The sequence below is a fragment of the Pithys albifrons genome, chromosome 4 (genome assembly GCF_047495875.1).
Source record: "Pithys albifrons albifrons isolate INPA30051 chromosome 4, PitAlb_v1, whole genome shotgun sequence".
NCBI lineage: Eukaryota > Metazoa > Chordata > Aves > Passeriformes > Thamnophilidae > Pithys > Pithys albifrons.
Window position 1 is genome coordinate 42,936,005 of NC_092461.1, and position 22,526 is coordinate 42,958,530.

The 22,526-nt window shown below is 40.5% G+C and overlaps 1 protein-coding gene across 1 annotated transcript in view; it reads left to right on the forward strand.

Moving 5' to 3' along the window:
* The first annotated feature begins 9,653 nt into the window (after positions 1-9,653).
* EIF3H (eukaryotic translation initiation factor 3 subunit H) overlaps positions 9,654-22,526 on the forward strand; it is an 87,985-nt gene continuing 75,112 nt past the window's right edge. The window contains exon 1 of the mRNA XM_071553951.1: positions 9,654-9,798. Coding sequence (XP_071410052.1) covers positions 9,679-9,798 — 120 coding nt within the window. The 5' untranslated portion in view covers positions 9,654-9,678. The remainder of the gene's footprint in view (positions 9,799-22,526) is intronic.

Genomic DNA, 22,526 nt, shown 5'->3' on the forward strand with positions numbered 1-22,526 from the left:
CTTTCACTAGTTGCCTGAAAGGCTTAGGATGGTTTAGGAATACTTAGGAAAGCTTATTCAATGCTTTTGCTTATATCGGCTACATCAGCCTAAGCTCAATGTGCACAAAATGGGAGATGAAAAGCACATATTCTGCATTTTAATATTACTTTTTTTCTTTAATTTTATTTTCTTTCTTTTTCTCCATGACAAACAGTTTAATTTCACTGCAATCTGGGGAAACAGCTGTCACTCAAAAAGCTATTGCACAAACTCCTCCCTGTCCAACAGAAAACACGAGCACACCGGACATCTGGCATTAAAAACCTGAACTTTATGCCCCTGTTTCAGGCAAGCAAAGGGATGTGATACCTTAACACCATCAAAAGATAATTGGAGACATCTGTCTTGCTATGCAGGTTCTGCAGGAGACATATTTCTGCCAGGGACAACTGTACTGTGAGCAAAAACAAGGCAAATGCCTGCCAGTTAGCTGTGATCAGTCAGGCTGCTCTAAGGTCATCTAAGGTCAGCAAATAGACATGGAAAATATGTGCTGCTAAGCAGGTTAGTTAGTGTTAAGAGAAACTGAAAAATAAAGGATTTGATTACTATTCTAGAAATTCAAACCAACAGGTGATTGAGAATATTTTCCATGGGATCCAATTTTCCTGTTGACAGTATTTTTCTGCCATTAAATCCTTCTTTCCAGCTGTCTTCAGAGGACAGTTGCTCATGCTTATCAGTATTATGGACATACAAGGATATGTGCCTTATTATGAGCTAAGTGATATGTTGAATTCATTAGTCCTAAATATAAAGGTCTTTGTTAAACTTCAGTCCTGTGGCTGACGTGTTCCCATAGTGCTATGATGACCCAATTCTTCCATCTAACTGCAGAGTTTCATTATTTAAAATATTAGACAAAAGCACTCAGCAAGACTCTAAAGTAAAATCTTATTAGATTAATTATTTTTCTCTCAAGTGAGGTTTTGGTTTTTTGTTTATGTTTTTTGAGGGTGTGTGTGTGATGACAACTAAGTAACTGCCCAAAGAGAGGCAGTTATTCCATATTAAAAACATTTTCCACATCTTACAGCTAGAATGATGAATCTGCAATGATAACAGCTGCTATTGCAGAATGGAGATAAAAAGGAAAAACAAGTAACTGAGAGCTTGAACTAAGTTTTGAACTAAGTGCAAAATAAGATGTAGTCCAGAGTAGAGTGTTAAATACCATTGTGATGAGATACTCTTTCCACATTCAGTTGGTAAATATTATCATCACAGGCAAGTTGTAATGTGATGGGTATGGTCAAATATGTTCAGAAGGCTGTCTAGAAGGCAAAACAGCATAGATTTCTCCTTCGTTGTGCAAGATAGGATTAATTGGATGATAAACTCCTTGCAGTACCATTCTGTAAATTTTACTTTTATGCGATTCTTTTAAAGTTTCTTTTTAATAAATTTTAAATGTTAAAAGTAATGTCTATAAAAGTACTATAGCAGTGCAGAGAAGTGCGGTACAGGAATAGATGTCTTTGATTGCTGCTGGACAGATACAGGTCTAGGGTACAGTTCTGATCTAACAAAGCAGTTACTATACTGTACTGTACTATGCTATACTATACTGTACTACACTACACTACACTATACTTATATTCTACTGTTAATACCTTGTCGGTAAATACACAGTATTTGTGAAAAGAAGGTGTCACTGAAGAAGAATACTTTCTTTCTCTATATCCAAAGTGGGAGGAGAGCTTCATGCTGAACTTCCAAGCCTGCACAAAGGTGAGCCAGGCATCCCAGGACACCAGGCTTCACCAATTGCACTGCACACAAAATGTGCACCAGCAGAAAATTAGGTCTTTGCAGAGCAGACTATCTCTTGGCATATATGAGTTCAACTCTGTTTTTGAGATGCTAGGTAATATAGTAGTAAAATTAAGTAACAAAAGTGCTGTGACATGGTTTACTTGAAGAGAAAGCTGTTCTTTATCAAGAGAGCTTTGATGTACACCTAGTAACAAGGATTTCCCTTAATAGCTGGCACTTGGCAAATGCTTGTAACCTGGGGAGAAAACAGCTTCTGATTCTCCCAAACTTGTCCTGTGTCAGAGCTTTTAAATCTGAATGTATTTCTTTTGGGCAAATGTACTCTGGTTATCTGTAATAAGTCTTAGCCCCATGCTTAAATGTGAGAAAGGAACTGATTTACAAAAAATAAAAGGGTAGGGATTTCAATTACATTTGGAAACAAAACTATAATAAACACAGGCTAGTAAAACATTGTTGGAGTGTATCTGAAAATACTTTCCTAGGTGTATTTTTTTTTCTGAGGTATGTGTAGGCCATAGAAGAAGATTGAGAAACATTTAGTGCTAAATTATTTTTATCAGAATATATATTATTTGTTACTGGCTCCTCCTTTCATTGCCCTGGGACTGGTCTTGAGCTTTTGAATTTTAACCTTCATCATGTACATCCATCTTTTACAGTGTCTATTTTTCTGTTACCTCATGGGAATGCAGCATCTGGATTTATAATAACTATGGCTGCGACAAGCTCTGTTTTTCCTTTATGGATTGGTATGATCTCAGCAGATGAGAATTTTGTGTATGACAAAGTTTTCTGCACTTTTCTGGCTCTACTGTTACTATGCTCTTTAGTGAGAAAATTACTTCTGGTTCATGTATCATAACTGCCCATCACTGTGTGTCCCACATTAACTGTCTTTTAAATTGTGTATCATGAGAAGCACACACTCAATGTAGAGGTTGGCATGTTGAGTTTCACTACATACTGGTGGCTAGCAAGGGTAAGAAATAAAATACAGAGAATACCAATGCAGGTTTTAAGTGACTGTTTATAGCAGCACATACTTTGACAATGCTCTGAAGAACTAAGGTTTTGCAGGCAACTTTACCTTTCTTACTGGAGCTGAAAGAAATTATAGGGCTGAAAATAATTGGTGGGATTCTTGACAGCTTCTCCAATGCTATACCAGCTTTTCTCTCTTCTGACTTTGAGCTATATTCACATGAAAGATGAACAGAATAAAAAATTACCCAATTTAACTACATCTTTAGTCTGTCTGAATAGATACACATTACTGACACATGTCATATAGTTTATGCAGCATTTTTGGTTGATGCAACTCTTTAAGATTTTCTTGTTAAACAACTGGACTCATGCTGCTGTAGGGACACACAAGGCCATCCTTTCAGAGCAGCCTTTCCTCCCTGCCCTGTTCCTCAGGATCTGCACCATTAGTTACCATTCCACACCACATGTGACAAGCTGCTGTACTGCTCCCTCTGTACTCACAGGGCTTGGAGAAGCACTTGAGGGATGTAAAAGTGCCATAATGTAGAAAAATGAGATGTCTTTCTGGAATACTCGGGATTGGAATTGTAACTTCAGTTTGTGAAGAACACATGAGAGAGGAAGATATTTTACCAACCCCTGATCATGTTATACCTGATGTGCTAGGTGGATAGAGGGAAAGAATGCTTTGCACCACCTCATCTCCTGTTGTGCTTGCTGCTTTATATTGAGCAGAACATCCCTCTCCCCCCTTTAGTACTTCTGATATAAAGTAAATAGAAGACCATTTTATTTCTCTTAAACAACTTGTTGTAGTTTGGGATTATTATGTAAATTCTCTCCCCTGCCACTTAACTGCCCAGGCCAGCGGTTAACAAAAGAAGCAATTAACTGTTGATCGCTGGGGTGGGGGCAGGTTTGTCTCTTTTGGTTTTTTTTTTGGATATTCTCCGGAGTCTTGGCTCGGCGGAATGGGGGAGTGGGGGCTCGAAGGAGGCAGGCTGCCCTGCTGGTTACTGCTGGGGTTTTTCCTGGCTGTCTTGCCGCTGCCCACCTCGGACTACTTTTCGTGCCGTGCTGTTGCTGCTACCTGCCTTGGATTTGCTGCTGGTTGCTCGTACCTTTCTGCTTCTTGGACGGGGAACACAGGGGGAAGAGACTGAGTCCATCTGAAAGCCCACTGCTCGTCTGTTTCGCTGGAGAGGGACTGAAACTCACTCTGCAGCCAGCCGGGCTGTGACAAGGACACTTAAGTATAACCTTTTCTCCCGGAGAAAAAAACCTGCTGGGTTTTGTTGTTGTTTTGTTTCTTTTGGTTTTGTTTTTTTTTTTTTCCTCTCTTGTGGTGTTGGGGAAGTGGGTTGCACTAGTCTGTTTACATATATATATATATATAGCAGTTATCCTTCTTGTATTAAAATTCCTTTTCTTAAATTTGATAGAGTGGTGTGATTATCGTGGAGGAGGCCCCTCCCCTGCTTGTGGGTAAAACATTTTTGTTTTTTCCCCTCAAACCGAGACACAACTACGTTGTTTTCCCTTGGAGATGACAAGAAGCTTGAAAGACATAAAACATTTTGGATTTTGGTATGCTTGCTTTCATTGTTTCCTCATTTCTTGTTCTCCTCAGAGAAGGCTGTTATATTTGGCATGTGATGGCTTGCATGTCATGAAGAATCAGAAGGTGCATTAATTGGTTATGAAGAGAAGGCTGAACAAAGGGACATCAAAAGAGAAATTCTGTGGGAAGCCTACCTCCAACAAGAAATTAACCTTATGGCCAAAATTCTGATCTGTGCAAGAGCATTCACTTCAGGTGCCTGAGACACTATGTGTGCCTTTCCCCCCTTTCATTGATTTCAGGGAGAAATCAGATAACTGGGAACAGAGAAGTAGAATCTTTACATTGTGGTGATAAATCATATATGCTCTCAACACTTACATAATTTTCAAACTTGATACTGTAGGAAGAGTCTGGCTCTGCTTAGAAACATATAACTACTTTGTGAAGTAACTTCTCTTTGTTTTACAGACCACAATTAGCACTTAAAGTGTCTGAGTTTTTTTTATCAAATGCATTTTCAATTAGGCAATTTTATCGTTAATTCCTTTGTCATTTTTTGTTTCAGTTAATAGTATGCTAATTGGTTTGAGGCTATAGTAAATGAGCCACTAATAATAAAAAATAGCTATAAACAGCTGGAACATAAAAAGAGTGAATTGAAGGTAACTAAAAACACTTATTGGAAAACAGTTATGGAAAAAAGTAGAGAAAAAATGTTGAGCAGTGAAAAAACCGCCAAACTTTCCCAAGGGAAGAGCTTATATTTTTTAATATCTCCTTCATTTGCAGAAATACCTTATTATGCTACTGTCCATTTTTAATATGGTGCTTTTACATTTAGCCCAGCAAATGCTAAAAGGTTGCCTGTGTAAGAGCATGGCTGAAACCATGCATGGCTTCTGAAACCTTCGTTCTTACAGAAGATAAGTTGAATTTTCAAAGTTTAGATTCTGGTCCCGTAGTTCCTTTATTGCATTTGATGTTTTTCCCTGGGGGTTTCTATGCTGTTGCAGCTCCCACTTTTACCATTTTTCTATCACTTCTGCACCTTATTACTTTCCATTTCCTATTTCAAATAAAAAAAGCCAATAAAACCAATTTCTTCACATTGATTCTCCTAAAGAATATTAGAAAAAATGTGGCATAGACTTCAGTATTGGTACCTATAACTTCTGAAATCACAATTAGCCTCATGCGAAATTACAGTACTTAAAAATTCCTTGGCACAAAGTGCCCATGAATTTATGTAACCTGATCTTAAATTTGCCTGTTGAGCTACTCTGTGGAAAGTCGTAAGCATTGAATATCTGACACATCAGAAGATGACTATTTAGCAGTGAAACAGAATGTTGTAGATACTGTAGAAAAAAGCATGCAAAGGGCCTGACCTTAGTGAGTGAGTTGGTGATCCCTGGTATCTGAACACAGTGGGTGAGGAGCACGGCCTCATTCATCAGGGAGAACCTTCCTTAGCAAGGGTTGATATGCCTGGGGATATTTCATTTCCTTGAGTCTTAAACTGCTGTGGTCAGCAGAATACAAATAACTGGAGCCCCTGAATTACACAGGGCTTATACACAACGCTGCTTCCTGAGGCTGGAGTCGGAATCTGGAATTGCCTGCACGTGGCACACAGTGCTGCTCAGTGCAACTGCAGCTGTTGGTTCAACAAAGTTACACAAGCACACACATGGCAAAACTGCATCTGCTGCAGAGGCCTGAGGTGCCTGTTGTATCTTCCTCTGAACCCCTTTTTTGGGGATTGTGTGTGGAAACAAAGGAAAGAAAAGATTGAGCATTTTAAAGATCTTGTCTGTCCTGTGGCTTGGGAAATGGGATTCACAGGTCTTTGAGAGGCTGAGTGGGTGTGTGGCTGTTGACCTGGATCAACCCACCACAGATACATAGAGGGACCTCTTGTCATCAGAGTTTTCACTCTCCCTATGGGACTATGAGGGTTGTATGTAAATGACAGGCTATTGTTAAACGTGTCTTGTGAATAAGAAAGGGATTTCAAAAGGAGCAGATGCCATGACATGCATAGAATTATGTATAATTGTCTTTTTACTTGAACGTAGGATTAAGAACAGCCTTAAATTCACTACAGTCCTCCCAAATACAAGCCTGACTTTACACAGAAGTGGTGTTAGATTCTTACTTCATTTTTAAGCAGCAACTGGCTGCAGGAACTTTCCTATGTTGGCAATGAAAAGGGTCACATGAAGATGTACCACATGCCTGTGTTCCATGGTGTTTGAAAGCTGAAACCTGAATATCTCACGTCTTTCAGAAAACAACTTGAAACTTCTGTAAGACTGCAAGATATTCCAAGGCAATTTAAAGATTGTTAGGGGAATCTTTTGCCACTGAGATTTGGAGATTATTTTGCTGGAAACATTTTTTTTTCTTTACATAATACTGTTGGTTTAGGCAACTGTAGTTATTACTGCAAGTTTGTGTTTGGGGTGTTGTTGTGTCTCAGTGCAAGTACAGACTGCTATATGTATATCCTAAGTGATTATTCCCTATTCCTTTACACTTTGTGATAATGAAATTAAAGTATTCATTATGCTTAGCTGAGAGGGTAGGGAAGAAAAACACAGAATTCAGACATGACCCATTTACCAAGTGGTAACAAGTCATTGCAGGTTAGCCCTTCTCTGGTGCATGGTCTTAGCCTGCAGCACACACAAATGAAATTCTAGTTGGTTTAGCCCTTGAGGTAAAATCACTCTGACGATTTGGAATGGATTATATCTTTGAACCCTAATCAGATAATTTCCATTTAGCAACTCTAGTTCTGCTCATAGCCCTGATATGGTGCAGAGGTGCTGTGGGGGGAGATGACACATCTCAGTTTCACTGAGGTTTTTACTTAAGCAGAACTGGGGAATAAAAGGGTTTTGACTGGTTCAAGCTGTCTTATGACTTAGAGTATAATTTAAAAATGATTAATGGAGATTGTGCACACTATGAATTTTCCAATGTATTTTGGGACAGAAGTCTTCTGTTTAGTGGTTTTTCTGGGTAGCTTGGGCAATGTTACTAAAATTCTTCACTCTGACATCCTTTGCATGGCCTCCCTTTCAAGAATTCAGTATTTTCAATGGTGAGATTTTTTATGATCTCTTGCCTCCAGTGATCTGGTGAGTTCTGTAAAGTAGAAAGTTGATATTTGTGTTTCATTTTTCATGTTAATCATAATTAACCAAATTGACTGAATTATTCTAGCATGCATTAAGCAGTGTAAGCCTTATGCCAGTCCCTTGAAGAGGGCTATTTTGGGTGCCCACAGCAACGTCTTTGAACACGCTGATGTTCTGTGCTGTAGCTACTTGTTGGGCTTTTTTGGTTGTTGGGGATTTTTTTATTTTTTTTAAATTACATTGACTTTCTTTTTAAAAACTTGATAGGCAGGAAAAATGTATCACATTTGTCTTATCCCAGGAGCTTTAATTCCTTTTCAGATCCATACGAATTTGCCAGTGGTAAAGCACTGTGCATTTACTGACAGAAGGTATGTTTTTCTATTTAAATACTTTTCAACAACATCTTAGAAGTAGCCCACAGATCTCCAGCACTCCACGGACTGCAGTTGAAAACTACTATATTATCATAATACTATTTCCTAATCTTAGTTTTCTTTAATTAAAACTATTTGATCTTATTTGTAAATTGAAACTGGATATGCATGTGAGTATAACAGGAAAGTGAAATAATAATATTGAATAAACAACTTTGTTCTCTAGAAAAAATTCAAAAGGCAATGCCAAGAGGACTGAACCTTCAGTCATGGAAACCTGCTGAGTGTGGGACTCAAATTTGCAACATCACCATGATGGCTGAGCTCACTGGCCACGGCAAAGTGCCCCAAAACTTGGGGCTGTTGTTGCCTCTCTGCAAACTGCTTGTAGGACAACACCTGCTGCACATGCACTTCAGTCTCCTTGGGCAACAAAGCATGTTTGACTTCACTGATGCTGCATTCTAGACTTCCCCTTCAACCTCCATTTAAGAGTATTTTCCCAATGGAAAAAATTTTTTTTCCCGATGTAAAGTGGGATTGATCTCCCCCTACTTTTAGACATCTATTACAAGGTGCCCTTAGCAGAGCTGACAGTCCAGGTTTGTTGTCAGAGCAGAGGCAGGTCTAGTCAGTGGTATCAGTGGCATTTAGGACATGATTTCTCTTGTTGGGATGGAGTCTTTGCTTGAATTAGTTCCAGCACCAATGCGGGCAGCTGATAGGGAATATTTTGAGTGATGTTAGAACCATTTTATAGGAACAGGTAAATGCTGGGTCTGTGTCTGCTGGAAAATGCAGATACATCGTAATATTGGTGGTGACAAATAGTTCCTCTCTCATAGTTAAAAATTTGTGTCAACTACATTGTTGAAAATGTAAATGTTGATGAGGTCACATGTTTGGTGGTGCCTGGACAGCTCTGGGGTCTGGCAGAGCTGCCTCTCACAGCCCAGAGTGGGTAGGGTTTGAAATGCTCAAAAGAAACAACAACAACAAACCTCGAACAAAACAGAGCTGCAAAGCAAAACCAACAGTGAACTTTGACTACAACACAAGCTCGTTCCTGAGAACTGAACGAGCAGTTTGGGGATTTTGGGCTGATGCTCAGGCTGTGCCCCTGCCCTGGGCACTGTGAGGCCTCAAAGCCTGGGCTCAAGTGTGGGCCCCGCTCTGCGGGAGGGACATGGAGGGGCTGAGTGAATTCTGGGAAGGGCAGCGGAGCTGGGTCGGGCCTGGAGCTTGGACAGACCGTGCGGAGCTGGGTCGGGCCTGGAGCTTGGACAGACCGTGCGGAGCTGGGGGTGTGAGGCCTGGGGTAGTCTGTGGGGACAGGGTCGCTCCATGGCCTCCCGAGAGGGGGTTTCGCCGGGGGGTCGGGTCTCTTCTCACAGGCAACAAATGACAGGATGGGAGGAAATGGCCTCAAGCTGCACCAGGGGATGTTCATTTAGGACATCAGGAAGAATTTACAGAAATGGTTGTTGAACACTGGGATGAGCTGCCCAGGGAGGCTGTGGAGTCACCATCCCCGGAGGTGTTTAATGAAAGACTGGACGTGGCACTCGGGCCATGGTCTAGTTGACAAGGTGGTGAGCGGTCAGGTGATCCCAGAGGTGTTTTCCAACCCTAGCGATCCCGCGACTCTGGAGAGGAAGGCACAGGGCACGGCTCTGCCCCGGCACACCGAGCCAGGGCACCGTTCCCGCCCGGGGCCGTTCCCCCGCGCGCCCTTGGCCGCTTCCTGTGTGTCGTGTTTCCCTTTCCGGCCGTGCGGGGAGCGATGGCGTCGCGCAAGGAGGGCCCGGGCGCTGCCGGCGGCAGCTTCGGCGCCGCCAAGGGCAAAGGCAAAGCGGCCGCCGCGGGTGACTCGGCTGTCAAGCAAGTGCAGATCGACGGGCTGGTGAGCGGAGGGCTCGGGGCCGCCGCGGGCGGGGGGCGGGCGGGACGGCCGCGTGGAGCCGCCGGCGGGGCCCGTCGTGGGGCGGGGCCGGGGTCGGGACCGACCTGAGGGGCACGGGAGGCCTCGTCCTCCTGCCGAGCTTCCCGTGCCGGGCTCCCCCGTGCCCGTCCCAGCGGCTCCCGCCCGGTGGGAGCGAGGGCCGGGCCAGGACAGAGTAAATTGCCTCTCAGTGTCTCATTTCATCCCTCAGCGCCGCCGCCCCTGTGCCCGGGTCTGCCGGTTCCGCCTTTCATACCTCAGACTCGTACTCAGAAAGCTGCGCGGGTGTAAGAGATGACAAGCACGGCGGGTTTTCCTTTCCCATTGTGCTCTTTGCCGGCTCTGCCAGGGCTGCAGCACCAACTGCTTTTGCCCAGCGAGAAATAAAATAACCTGGCGAGGTGAAGGAAGGTAGGAGAGAGCCGAGCCATCCCAGTACAGACAATCTATGCAGGCCTCGAGTGGAAAAGCATCTGCTATAGCTTATTCTTGGCTTTGCTGCTGGCTCTTTTTGTGTTGGTCATGTCCTACACAGTCGGACATGACATAGAAAGAAAAAGTTACTTCCTAAAATGTCAAATGTTAATGACATAGAAAGAAAAAGTTACTCCTTAAGGATAGAATTGTTTATTAGTTCATTGTCTTTGTCAAGAGTCAGCAGAACACTGTACAGCTGAAGCATGAAGGAGACAATTGCTATCCTGGTCGGGGGATGGAATATCATAGTTTTGAGGCCAGCTTTGAACCCTGCTTGGCATTTATTCTTGGTAGTCTTCAGTCATTGTCCTGTAGTTATTATACAGTAGAGTAAATATTTGAGAGGAGGAAGAATACCTTATTTGTGTATAGCAGGTCTTGTGAAAGAGAAAATCTGAATTGCAGTTTTCTGCACTGTTCTGTCCAGCTGTCTGTGAGTCCGTGGCTTTGGTGCACAGAGCATTTCCAGGGAGTGAGGAAAACTGACTGACCGAAATGCCCCAGAAATCCAGCAGTGGATATCAGGCTGCTCCTGCTGCAGGCTGGTGTCTGAGAGACAGTCTGAGTGTGTGGCTGTTCATTAGGAAGTTCAAGAGAACAATGAAAAAGGGAACAGTAAGAGCAGGATACAGGTTGTAGCCCTAATTCTATTTGTCTGGGTATAAAAGCTGTTTTATCAGTTTTGGACTTTGATAACAACTATTAAATTTGATTTATTTTGTTCCTGCTGTAATGAAATAAAGAGAACAGATGTTTAAAAACTGTTCTCTATCAGATGTGTGATTTGCTTTGTGAGCTGCTGTTGATTCAGATCTACTGTGAGTGGCCCTGATGGTCTCCTGACAGTCCAAGTGCCTGAGCACTTTTTGTTTTATGCTTTTTTCTCCTTTGTGTATCTGGTACAGCTCTGTCGTGCCTCTCCCATGGAGTCAGTGCAAGGAAAGGTGAAACCTTTCACCTTTTCACCTGCTGAAGATGAGTCCTACACAAAGTGTTCTCAGGACATTGCAGTGGTTCATAAACTTCATGGCATCTGATGAAGAGAAATGTTGCCTAAGTTTGCTGGCTTTGTAGACAAAGGGGCTTCTGTTGCAAGTCCTTCAAATGTGTTACAGAAATTCTAAAATATTTCTAATATCTGACTGATGTAAATGTGTCATGTGTGCTATAACAAAGTAACAAGAGTTCGTCAGTCACTTTGTTAGGGTGATTACTGGGAATGAATTCCAGTGTATTCAGGGAAGTCAGGGATGTCCTATTTACTGGCACCTCATCTTTGGCAGTGGCACAATTGATCTTTCAAATGGGTTCCTTAGAAAGCAAAGCCCTGCTAGGGAGGTTGCTTTTGAGTCTGTGAATGCAAAATAGCAGGTGTGTCAGTCTTCTCTGTGAGAATGTGAAGGTGTGGTTGGAAAGCTTGTTATTTCAGAGAAACAGGGAAGTAAAAAAAGTCTCATATTGTAATGAGGGATGTTACCTTAAACCACAACACGTAATGATAGAGCAATATCTACTTTTGAGCCTCCTTTTTAAATTTGGTACAGTACAACATCCTATAGTTAACTTTTTTATTATTCTGATGTGATTATTCCTTTTTTTCATTATATATAGTATAATTTCTATTTAGATCAAGTGCAGCTTTTCAGGTAACACAATAATAAATTTAGAAGTACTGCCATGTCAAGACTTAAAGCTAACTATGAAATCCTAACTAGTAAGATGGCCAAATTTCATGTAACTTCTTAAAATATTAGTGCTATTAAAGTAATTCATTCTGGTTTTGATAGCTAGAACATGGTATTGTTTTCTGGTTAATTTTTGAGAGATTTATAGCAGAGAAATTATCTATGCACACAGTTATATATATTGGCAGTTTTGAATTAGGAATGCCTTTTGTAAGGCACAATAAACAAAAGGGGATGTTCTTTATCCAGTGTAGGAGTACAGGAATGACCACAACATCAAAGGAAATTGACTCTACCCAGCTGCTTTTACAACACATTAAGAAGGCACTGGTTGCATGTGGGTCCAGAGCTGCTGATGTTGTTAAATAAACCATGTTTGATGTGCTCTCTTTTTGGAGCTGGTTGTCTTTGTTGTCTTCTGAGTTACTGAATGAATGTGTATTGCAGTTTAAGCCACACAATAAACAAAGATGAAATATCTGTTATTCCTCCTATGGCCACATTGTGATCTGCTTTGGGTGTATTTACTAATAAAAATTAGTAGTGGCAGCCTGTGCTTGTTCTAGAGATCATTGTGTTAACTCGTCCCTGGTGAGCAGGGAAGTGCAGTGTAATAAAGGTTTGTGCAGCTCTGAGGGATAATGTGTATTTAGTTACGTACTATGGAAACTCCTAATATGTCACTAGTATGTCATGAAGCAGTTGGGCTGATCCAGATTGTGTTTGTTCAGCAAACAAAGTATCCCATGTGCTTAATTTTTGACATGGAGCTTTGGTTGCTATAGCAATGCTGTATCTGAAGAGTTGTCTGCTTAATGAATAAACTTACAGTGAAAGCAGGTTCCAGTGTAGGTGGTCTTGTCTTTCTAAAAAATTAGAAAATGCAAGGTGAAAAATAATCCTCCAGAAGCTCACATTTGTAGTGCACTCTTTCTTTTAAATGAGATATCAGATTTCATGTATTTGTTTCTGGCCATTGTGACAAAAAGATCAGTTGATGAGAGCAGTACATTACATCGTGTTGCCTTTGCTTCCCTTACACAAATTTGAATAGAGAGTCAGTCATGTTTTCTCCACTCAGGTGTCCCAAAGAAAGTTTGTGTTGACAGTAGTGAACAGACTTGGGAAGGATTGTCTGGAAAGCTGCCCTTTGGAAAAGGACCTGGGGGTGCTGATTGTCAGCCAGTGAACATGATCCAGCAGAGTGCCCAGGTGGCCAAGAGGACCTGTGACATCCTCTATTTAAAACAGGGTGTGCAGCAGGTCCGGGGCAGTGACTGTCCTGTCCTCACACTGGTGAGGCCACACCACCAGTGCTTTGTCCAGTTCTGGGTCTCTCACTACACAAAGGGCATGGAGGGGCTGGAGCGTGTCCAGAGAAGGGGAGTGGAGCTGGTGAGGGGTTTGGAGGCCAAGTCTGATGAGGAGCAGCTGAGGGAGCTGAGGTTGTTTATCGTGGACAAAAGGAGTCTGAGGAGAGACCTTGTGTCTCTCTTCAGGTACCTGAAAGGAGATTGTAGCCAAGTAGGGTCGGTCTCTTCTCCCAGGTAACAAATGTTAGGACAAGAGGAAATGGCCTCAAGTTGCACCAGGGGGAGTTCATGTTGGACATGAGAAAAAATTTCTTGTCTGAAAGGGTGGTTAATAAACATTGGAATGAGCTGCCCAGGGAAGTGGCGGAATCACCATCTCTCAGAGCATTCAGAAAAACGTGTAGTTGTGGCATTTCAGGTCATGGTTTAATGGTGAACATGGTGGTGATGCTGTGCTGACAGGTGGACTTGGTGATCTTAAGGGTCGTTTCCAACCTTTACAATCCTGTGACTGTGATTATCATGTGCTGTCTGAAATAAACGTGACACAGTGCCATAATGTGCTTACCCTTTTTATTTGCAAGAGGTGTTGATGGACTCTGGTTTGTTATATTTCCAGAACTTCTACAGTGGGAACTGTATTTTTTGAAATTGAGCTTCTGAAATTAATCAGATTTGGTTCACTGACCTTAAAGTCTCTTCTTTCAGTAAAGTGCAATAAATTTCAAACTGTAAGTTGATGGATTTTAGAGCATAAGAAATAATTATTGCTCTGAATTGAAAGATATTTTCAGGTTAATTGAAGATTCTGAATTTCTGTCAGAGCTTGGAGACTTTTCTAGAATGCTTTTTTTAGTGAAGCTTCTAACCCTACTGCACTGTCTAATATTGCTCTTACCAAGGGCCTCCTTGGCATATTTCTGCAGTTCTCACAGTTTTAGTAGTGATATCAGGCAAGATAGAAAACTGTGAAGGCAGAAATGAACTGATGTATCACTCAGGGGTGTAAGATCAGGCAGGGTAAATAACATTTTTACTAGATGAGCATGGAAAGCTGTGTAATTCAGAAATTTAACTAATACTCAAACCCACCAGTAGTCCATCTGTGAATTGTGGGTTGTGTCTGACCACTGGTATGTAGATAATGGGTATATGGAACTTGAAAACTTTCTTCTGAGAAAGTAACAGATGTGAGATGGGAAATGGGGATGTTTTAGCAAGGTATGTTGGCTGCTAGGCCAAATAAATGGGGTTTTTTTAATCACTTTTGCCTTCAGAGTAGTCCCAAGACATTATGTTGTTACTAGAGAAGTGTTTCATTCTCTGCAAATCTTCTGCATGAGGTTATTCTAGGAAGGAGGGTAAAAGTAAATGAAAATAATTCCTCATCCGACTAAATACTGATGCACCAATATGAATTTTTTTAAACCCCTAACCTTGCATTTATGTTTGCATTCAGCAAATTACATCCAGTAATGCTGTTGGGGAACACAGAGTTGGCTGACTTGCATAGTGATATAACTGGACGCTTAACTTCATGCTGTTCATGCTAAAGCATTAATATGTACAGTGCTTTTGTCTTTTCATTGATGGGAATGATGGTTCATTTTTTACCACTACATAAGATTTCTTTTTACACTTATGTGCATTGCACAAAATTTTAACATACTGTAGAAAGTAGAAAAAGTTACATACAAGGCTTTTCAAAATGACTAGATTTCTATACCTTTATCTTCATAATTGGTAATGTGGAAAGTCTTAATACTAGTAACAAATTGCCATTCTGTAGTTAATGAATATTGCTACAGCTTCCAGCAGAACCCTTCATGAGTAACAGTGGGGGAGGAATATCTGAATCTTCAGGCCATCAAACCCTCAGATGAAGGTTGGAGGCCAGAGAAGTTGTGGCTACACCATCCCTGGAAGTGCTCAAGGCCAGGCTGGATAGAGCTCTGAGCAACCTGGTCTAGTGGAAGATGTCCCTGTCCATGGCAGAGGGGCTGGAACCAGATAGTCTTTAAGATCCCTTCCAACCCCAACTATTCTTGGACTTTATGTTAATACTGAAGATGATCTTCTAATGCTAGGTGGTATTTCCTCCAGCTGCTTAATTCTGTGATTCTTTGAGTATATGTTTAGGTGTGCTTCTTAAAATTTTTATAGAACTTAAGTTAAACCTTAAGATATCTTTGTCAGTTTGTTTATATTAAATGCAAACATAGATTGGGTAAAACATAAATAGGTCAAGAAGATGGTTAGAAGTTTTTGGCCTTGTCTGTGTTTGTGCATTTCCAGCACCAGTGTGGCCATAGTGCAGGCATTTCCCTTGTGTCAGAGACGACTGATGTAATCAAAGACTGTTACTTTGAGCTTCATTGCATCATCCCTGATTTAGTGATGGTGTAGCATTTTTACCAGTGGTATTTAGAGGGTTTATGTATTCATTTATTTACAAAAATATAGGTAAGAATATGGGAGTCTGCCTTTTTAAAAACACTTTAGCATAATAATTGAATTCTTTCTCAATAGTTACTCTGCCAATAATGGTGATATTTAGTTTGCTTGTGCCTTATTTTCTGATGACCAGCCATGTTTGCTGTAAACATGTAGGAGAGATTGGACTGTATGCCCAGCTATGGGTAGGGAAAGCCTGGTTGGCTTCTTGAGCAAGGAGCCCTTTGGGGTGATGTGTTTGATCATAGTAAATAAAATAAGATACCATGGTTGCTGAAAATCAGTTTTTGAGGCTCATCTTGCAAATTTTTGCTTAAGCACTTTTAAAAATTACAACTTTTGACACTCTTTGAAAGAAAGCTATCAATTTCCACAATATTTGAGTAGTTTGTAGTACCAGTGAAGGGGCTAAAAATGTCTACGGTTGCTTAAGTTGTGAATATTGTGCTTCTCCTGGTACCTCTTGTGCTTTTTCACCCCTCTCCTTTACCCTTTTTGAATAACACACTGATTATGTGTTCTGCCTGCTGTTCTCTGTACAGTTTCTTGACATTGCAGAGCTGTAGGACAGATTTTGGGATATAGTGTCCTTCAGGCTCTATTGTGTTTTGTGTGTCCTCCAAAGGAATTAAAATGGAATTTTAAGTTGAAGTTTAATCTAGCTGACTTTTCCTTGACCTGTTTCCCTAAAAAATTAGATCAGATTATGCTGGCTCTGAGAGTTAGTGTGTGAACTGAATACTGGTTGATGTCTTCATGGATACTTTGAACCATAGAGAAGACAGAGGCAGCTTTGTTTTATATGCTATTAATCTTCATGTACAATGAGTTGCATGATTCTAACCCAGAGGGGAACTTCTGACATACAATCTGTGCTTAAATTCAGAAGAGAGAGCATTATTGTGCGCTGGTAAGTTTAAAGGGCACGAAGCTCCTTGGAATATAACTCTTTTCAGGCTTAGTGAAGATTTCTTGAGCAGCAGTGGATAAAATGCCCACATTGTGATAGTCTGAGGATGCAAATGTTGTCAGGGGAGAGCAGGTATACTTGCTAACAGAGCACAAAGTTTATATGATTTGTAAGAGTGCCTTGGTGCACTCAGCATCTCATAAGAGTCACGGTAAGTGTACTCGAGTGAGGCATTTAAAACCAGAACATCTGGTATCACTTCATACCACATAACCAGTGTGCTGACAAAAGGAGTTAATCTAAACGTGGAGGTGGCTTAAATGTGTTGAGCGGTGTTACATTTCAGGACTTTAAGGGGAAAATTTTATTTCAAAACAGGCTTTTCTGTTCTTGCTCCGTGCAAGGAGAAATAATGTGTTGTCCTCTACACTGCTGTCATTAACAGTTAAACTTCTCATTATATTTTGTCCCTCTCATGTGCACATCAAGCTGGTCTCTTGTGTGGTAATTGTGCATGTGTAGCTCCTGTGAAAACAGTAAATTGTACTCTTGTGATTTCTATTTTGTTGTGTTAATACCCAGGAGAAGAATATTTCCACCAAGTATCTTTGAAATACCTTCCCACATTTTAATGAGGAAAATGTGTCTGAAGCACAGCAGATAATATGCATTGCCATGTGTCCTATTTAGGCGTTAACTTTGCCTTTATGAGTGGGGGTGACAAATACTGGCTTTGTTGCTGAGGCAGTGCATTATTCTGCTTGTACACTGAAACCTTGTCAAATGTTCTCCTTTGCTCTTCAGTTTATTGTGAGAGAATTAGATCTTTGCAGCTGACGAGCAGCTTGATGTAGTGAGGGAAGTGTGCAGGGTACAGGGGGCCACGGGAAGAAAATTCAGATACTGAAAGGCCCTTGGTGGTGTGTATGAAGTGAACAACTTCTATACACTATTCTGTCATAGGACTTTTTCTTCCACCTTTTCAATAAATCTTACAGACCTTATGAAAGGCCTCGTAGGAAGAGGAGGGAGCATTTTGTTGTTTTTTTCCCCGCCCCTAGTCTTTGAAAAAAGAAAATGTATCTTCAACTTATTGTTGCGATACTCTTTTATCATTAATCTTTTTTTACCAGAGATATTTTTGGCTATGGTTGCCTTGTGTGTTGTTTTTCCATGTTAAACACAAGCACAAAATGTGTTCTCATTGATGGTTCAGTTTTGAGCGTGCTGTGCTTTCATATTTTCAGTCTTTCGGCAGCATTAGGATTGCAGAGATGTGACAGTGGCTTTACAGCAGCGCTCGGCAGTTTGAGTGTGTTCCCACATAACAGAAGAGTATCAGTCTAATGGAAAGCAAATAAATTATTCGTGTACTAAATGGAAAAAAATCAGACTTGTATAATAAACACTCTTGTTAGAATTTTGTAAAATTATTCAATAATCTAAACCCAAGACAATAGAATATAACTTTGATAATGTCTTTTGTGACATGTATACACAAGGTTACTTACGCATAAGTGGGAATAGTTTTGACTTGTATGTGAATGCTTATTTCCGATAAACATTTCCTTAATTTCTTTTGGCTTAATGAAATTTTAAAGTTAATACAGAGGCTTATTTACTCACTGGAGTTTGAAGATGCACCTGAATTTTGCTGTATGTATGCAATAGCAGGCTAGTTCTCTTTATAAATATTTCTGACAAAATTCTTCATCAATATAGGGCCGAGTTTTGAGCACTTGGGACTCAAGATTTTTTACTATTACATTACTATCAGTGCAAAAACTGATAGTGCAATAACTGTTTTAGAGCTTTATAAACTTTAGATGAAACATGAGGTATATACTGTGTCAGTCATCACTCCTTGGGAACAATGTAAAAGCCATACTGCCTTCTCCATTAGTTTTCTTAGTGATAAAATTAGAATGATTGTTTTTAATCTCACTGTCACAGTAGCTGTTATTAGAAATGGAACTCTTCTGGAAGTGATTTTTATGTGGCAAATCTCTGTTTGAAAGACGGGGAAGCTGAAACTGATGGGGTTTTTTTCCCCCTCAATTTTACACTTTTAAGTCAGCAGGAAAGCTGAGACTCCATCCAGGCTTGGTTCTCTGGATTGCACTGGCTGTTTTTAGGAGGACCTGTCTCTGTTGCAGCCCTTTAGCACATAACCAAGTGTTTGCCAAAAGGCTGGGTGCTTCCATGTAGAAAAATTGTTGTTTAAAAGGTTATAAATTATTAAAATGACATAGAAGTCATGTCCGGTAGGGATTTTGCTGGTTTCTTGGAAGCATCTGTTGAATACATATGGAAGTCATGTTTTAAAGACACACCCTTAAATAATATATTATCTATATTCTAGTTTTGTTGTGCAGAGTATGGTTTTTGAAAAAGACCAATAGTCTCAGATGAACCCACTCTCCCTCCTCCCCATCTAGGTCTGCCCTATTTTATTAAACTTTGATGGCCAAACAGATAAGAGTAACTCTCTTGGAGCTTTTAGCTTCAAAATGGTAACAGTCTGGTACAATCTGATTAAAGAATAGGCTGCTAAATGAAGTTGCTACTTGTGCTTTTGGCTGCTGTCTTTAAATCTTTTTATAGGAAGCTGCTGGAATTTGATGGTGAAGAGAAAACCTTATACGTGCAAATGCACTTGTAGCTCAGTGAAACTGAATGTTTGCAGGATGGTGATTCAGTAATAGAACATATGTATGGGCTGCATGTTGAGGGGTAAGCGTACGGCTCTGGTGTTCTGAGCAGAAAATCTTGAAACTCTGCCTGGTTCCACCATTTCTGTATAATTTCCATATGTTGTGCTCTGAAAGAGTATATTCATCAGCTTTCATTCTTGAAATGATGATTGGGTATTGAATTCATTAAAAATAATAAATTGTATTGGCAATTTACAAAAAAATGTCTGAAGTACTGAATGTTTGCAAAAGGTTTGAGTTCGGTGAGATTTGGGAAATAAGAGAAATGATATACTAAGTAGTCCTGGAGAAATCCTCCATCCCACTTGTAACCAGCGGAATTTTGGATGTTAATCGTATTACAGCCCTATCACTGCCTCCTGACGGTGTGCTAAGAACACCCAGTGCCTGCCACTCTCACAATTGAGGTCCTGGGGCTGCCTGGCAGAGGTGTCTCTACAAGGAAGTGATTCTGCAGTGCCCGTGGCCCTGACGGTTTCCATGGGAATGTGCTTGAATGCACGAACTACGGAATGTGTTATGAAACTTTGTATTGCAGAGAAATACGTTATATCAGTATGTGAACCCAGCAATGGAGAACTTAAATACACCAGTGTAATGGTGAATTTTTACTTAATCGAGGCAATATTTAAAGTGTACTAATGGCTTGTGATTAACCATGGAGATGATTGTTAAGCTGAACTGCTGTGCAGTATAAAAAAATCCCCAAAATGTAGTGGGACAGAAATCAGGAAGAGATTAGTCTAGTTGGTAAAACAAACCTCTATTAACTTTTAGTATTTTCCTATGTTTTAATAAACTTTGCTCTTCTCCTCAGTTTAATTAATTTTTTCTTTGATGTACTGCCATTTGTGTTTAACTTCCTCCCTTTGCAAGAACAAGCAGCTTACTTGGACATGAGTAAATACATTACTTAAACAGGTATTACATGATACCCATAAGACATTAGCTGATGAATGCAAGTTCCTGGCAGAGTCAACGAAAAACACAGCCTGTGAAAACCCAACATACCTCCAACCAAACCCAGTAATCTTCCCTTCTGATGTTGTACTGAAACAGGGTCAATGTCTGTTCTGTTTCAGTTCTTCAGGCTTAATTCCACCTAACCTGTTTGTCTCAGTCTTTTCCATTTTATATTTCAGATAAAGTATTTACCAGTTTTAGTTCTAGGGATTAAGAAATGGTTCGTTTCATGTTCTGTGTCTGGTTTTATATTAAATCAGTGATTTTGATGATTTGGAGTAGCTTTTTTTTTAATAGGCTTTATTTTTGGTTTTGTTTTTTTAATCTCTGTGACTTTTAAAGTGTCACACTAAGAGAATGAGTGAGCAGCTAACCCATGAGTGCAGCAGCTGAGCGTGTTTCCAGTAACTGGTGTTTGTATCGATCACTTGGCAGTGTCTGCAGCGAATCTGGATTTGTGAACAACCCCCTTTGCTGAAGCCTGAGACTGCTGGAAGGTGCAGGCAGGCTGTGTGGTTGTAGAGGAAGGCCCTCTACATCTTCATAGGAGGGTTCCTTCTGGCTTTAAGGGAAATTCGGGAGCTCTTGAATCACAGCAGTTTGGAAGTAGTTCTTAAAAAGACAAATAAAACAGGTATTTTCTATGGGGCATTTCCTGGTGGTGTTCGAGCTTTGTGTTCAGTTTGCGTTGAATGTGCTGCTGAGCTGTGCATAATCTGTGCAAAAGAACTACAGAAAGTGAAAAATGAACTCCATGTCTGCTTTTTCTAGACTAGGCTTTGGGGTAAGCAAGATACAGCTTTCCAGATGTGCCCCAAACAGAGCACATAAGCAGGTAATGCTCAGGAAGGAGCGGTGAAATCCTTCTCGGCCTGTCACTGACACAGAATTGTGCTTTGAGTCAGCTGCTTACTGAGATAAAGTGACGAGGTTCGTTATATCTGGCTTGGTGTGATGTATGGATATGTCACCTTCTTTGTCCTATTGGAAAAAAACCCAACCAAACATGGTAGGAAAGTGTTCGATGGCTAATTAGTGTGGGTTGAATGGCTATACGCAGGAGATAATACAGAAAACCATCTAGATTCCTGTAATTACAGAGTGAAATGGTTCCTAAACCAGGAAGTAGTAGACAGAAAATATTTGTTAAGTCAGTAATCTGTTATGATTTCAGTAGTTTTCTTCAGCCTCATCTACATATTGTGGAGTAACAACGTTACTGATGTTCTCTTTTGTAGTTAAGTCTTCTGAAATGGTGAGGTTTGCAAACTAAGCTGGTGTTATGGTACCAAGTGATGTGGTAAGTCACCCCAGGAACAGAAATGCTTCTCACACACTTCCTAATGCTCAAAAATATTCAAATAGTGTAGAAACATGTAACATCATCCCCCCCATAGTTCAAGATGGATTATTTTCTATTCAGTTTAACATGGATTTCCAAAGTCATTTGGTACTGGGGACCTACATGAGACAAAATCAACAGACTGCTGTAATTCATAATTTCACTGTGAAGGTGTATGTAGCATTGTTTGCTTAAGGGCCACCTCAGATCAATCTGCATTGTTCACAGTTGGTGACTTCAGGCTCAGCTCCAAGAAACTTCCACTTGTGTTAAAAGGAGAGTTTGATATTTGCACCCAGTTGAGATGGTAGGAAATGGCATGTGTCATTCTGTTATGCCTCCTATATAATTACTGTCTTTAAGCCCCAAATTTCTGTCAAGTTCAGAAATAAGATTGTAATGTCTGGTGTTGAATTAGCTGTTAAATGACATAAAATGTAAGCTTACTATTCCAAGAACTGTATTTTCAAAGGCTTTATAAATGTTAGTGTTTAGGTTCTAGCAAGTCAAGATAAAGGTAAAATATTGTGGGGCGTTGGAGGCCTTCTGTCCAAAGGATGACTGTTACACTTGCTAGACAGAACAGTGAGGGCTAAAGCTTGTTATTTCTGAAGTTGTTATTCAAAACAACATTTTTCCGAAGTTACCTTGCTTTTCAAGTCTACTCAGGCTTGTCCTCTTGGCCTTAGATTTTTGGACAGTATGTTCAGATTAAATATCTTTCTGATTATTCTCAAGGAATTAAAATATCTTTCTTTTGGCCACCAAGCATAATTAGGACTGAAGATATCTGTCAAAACAATTACTTTAAGATGTTGAAGGTCTTAATGG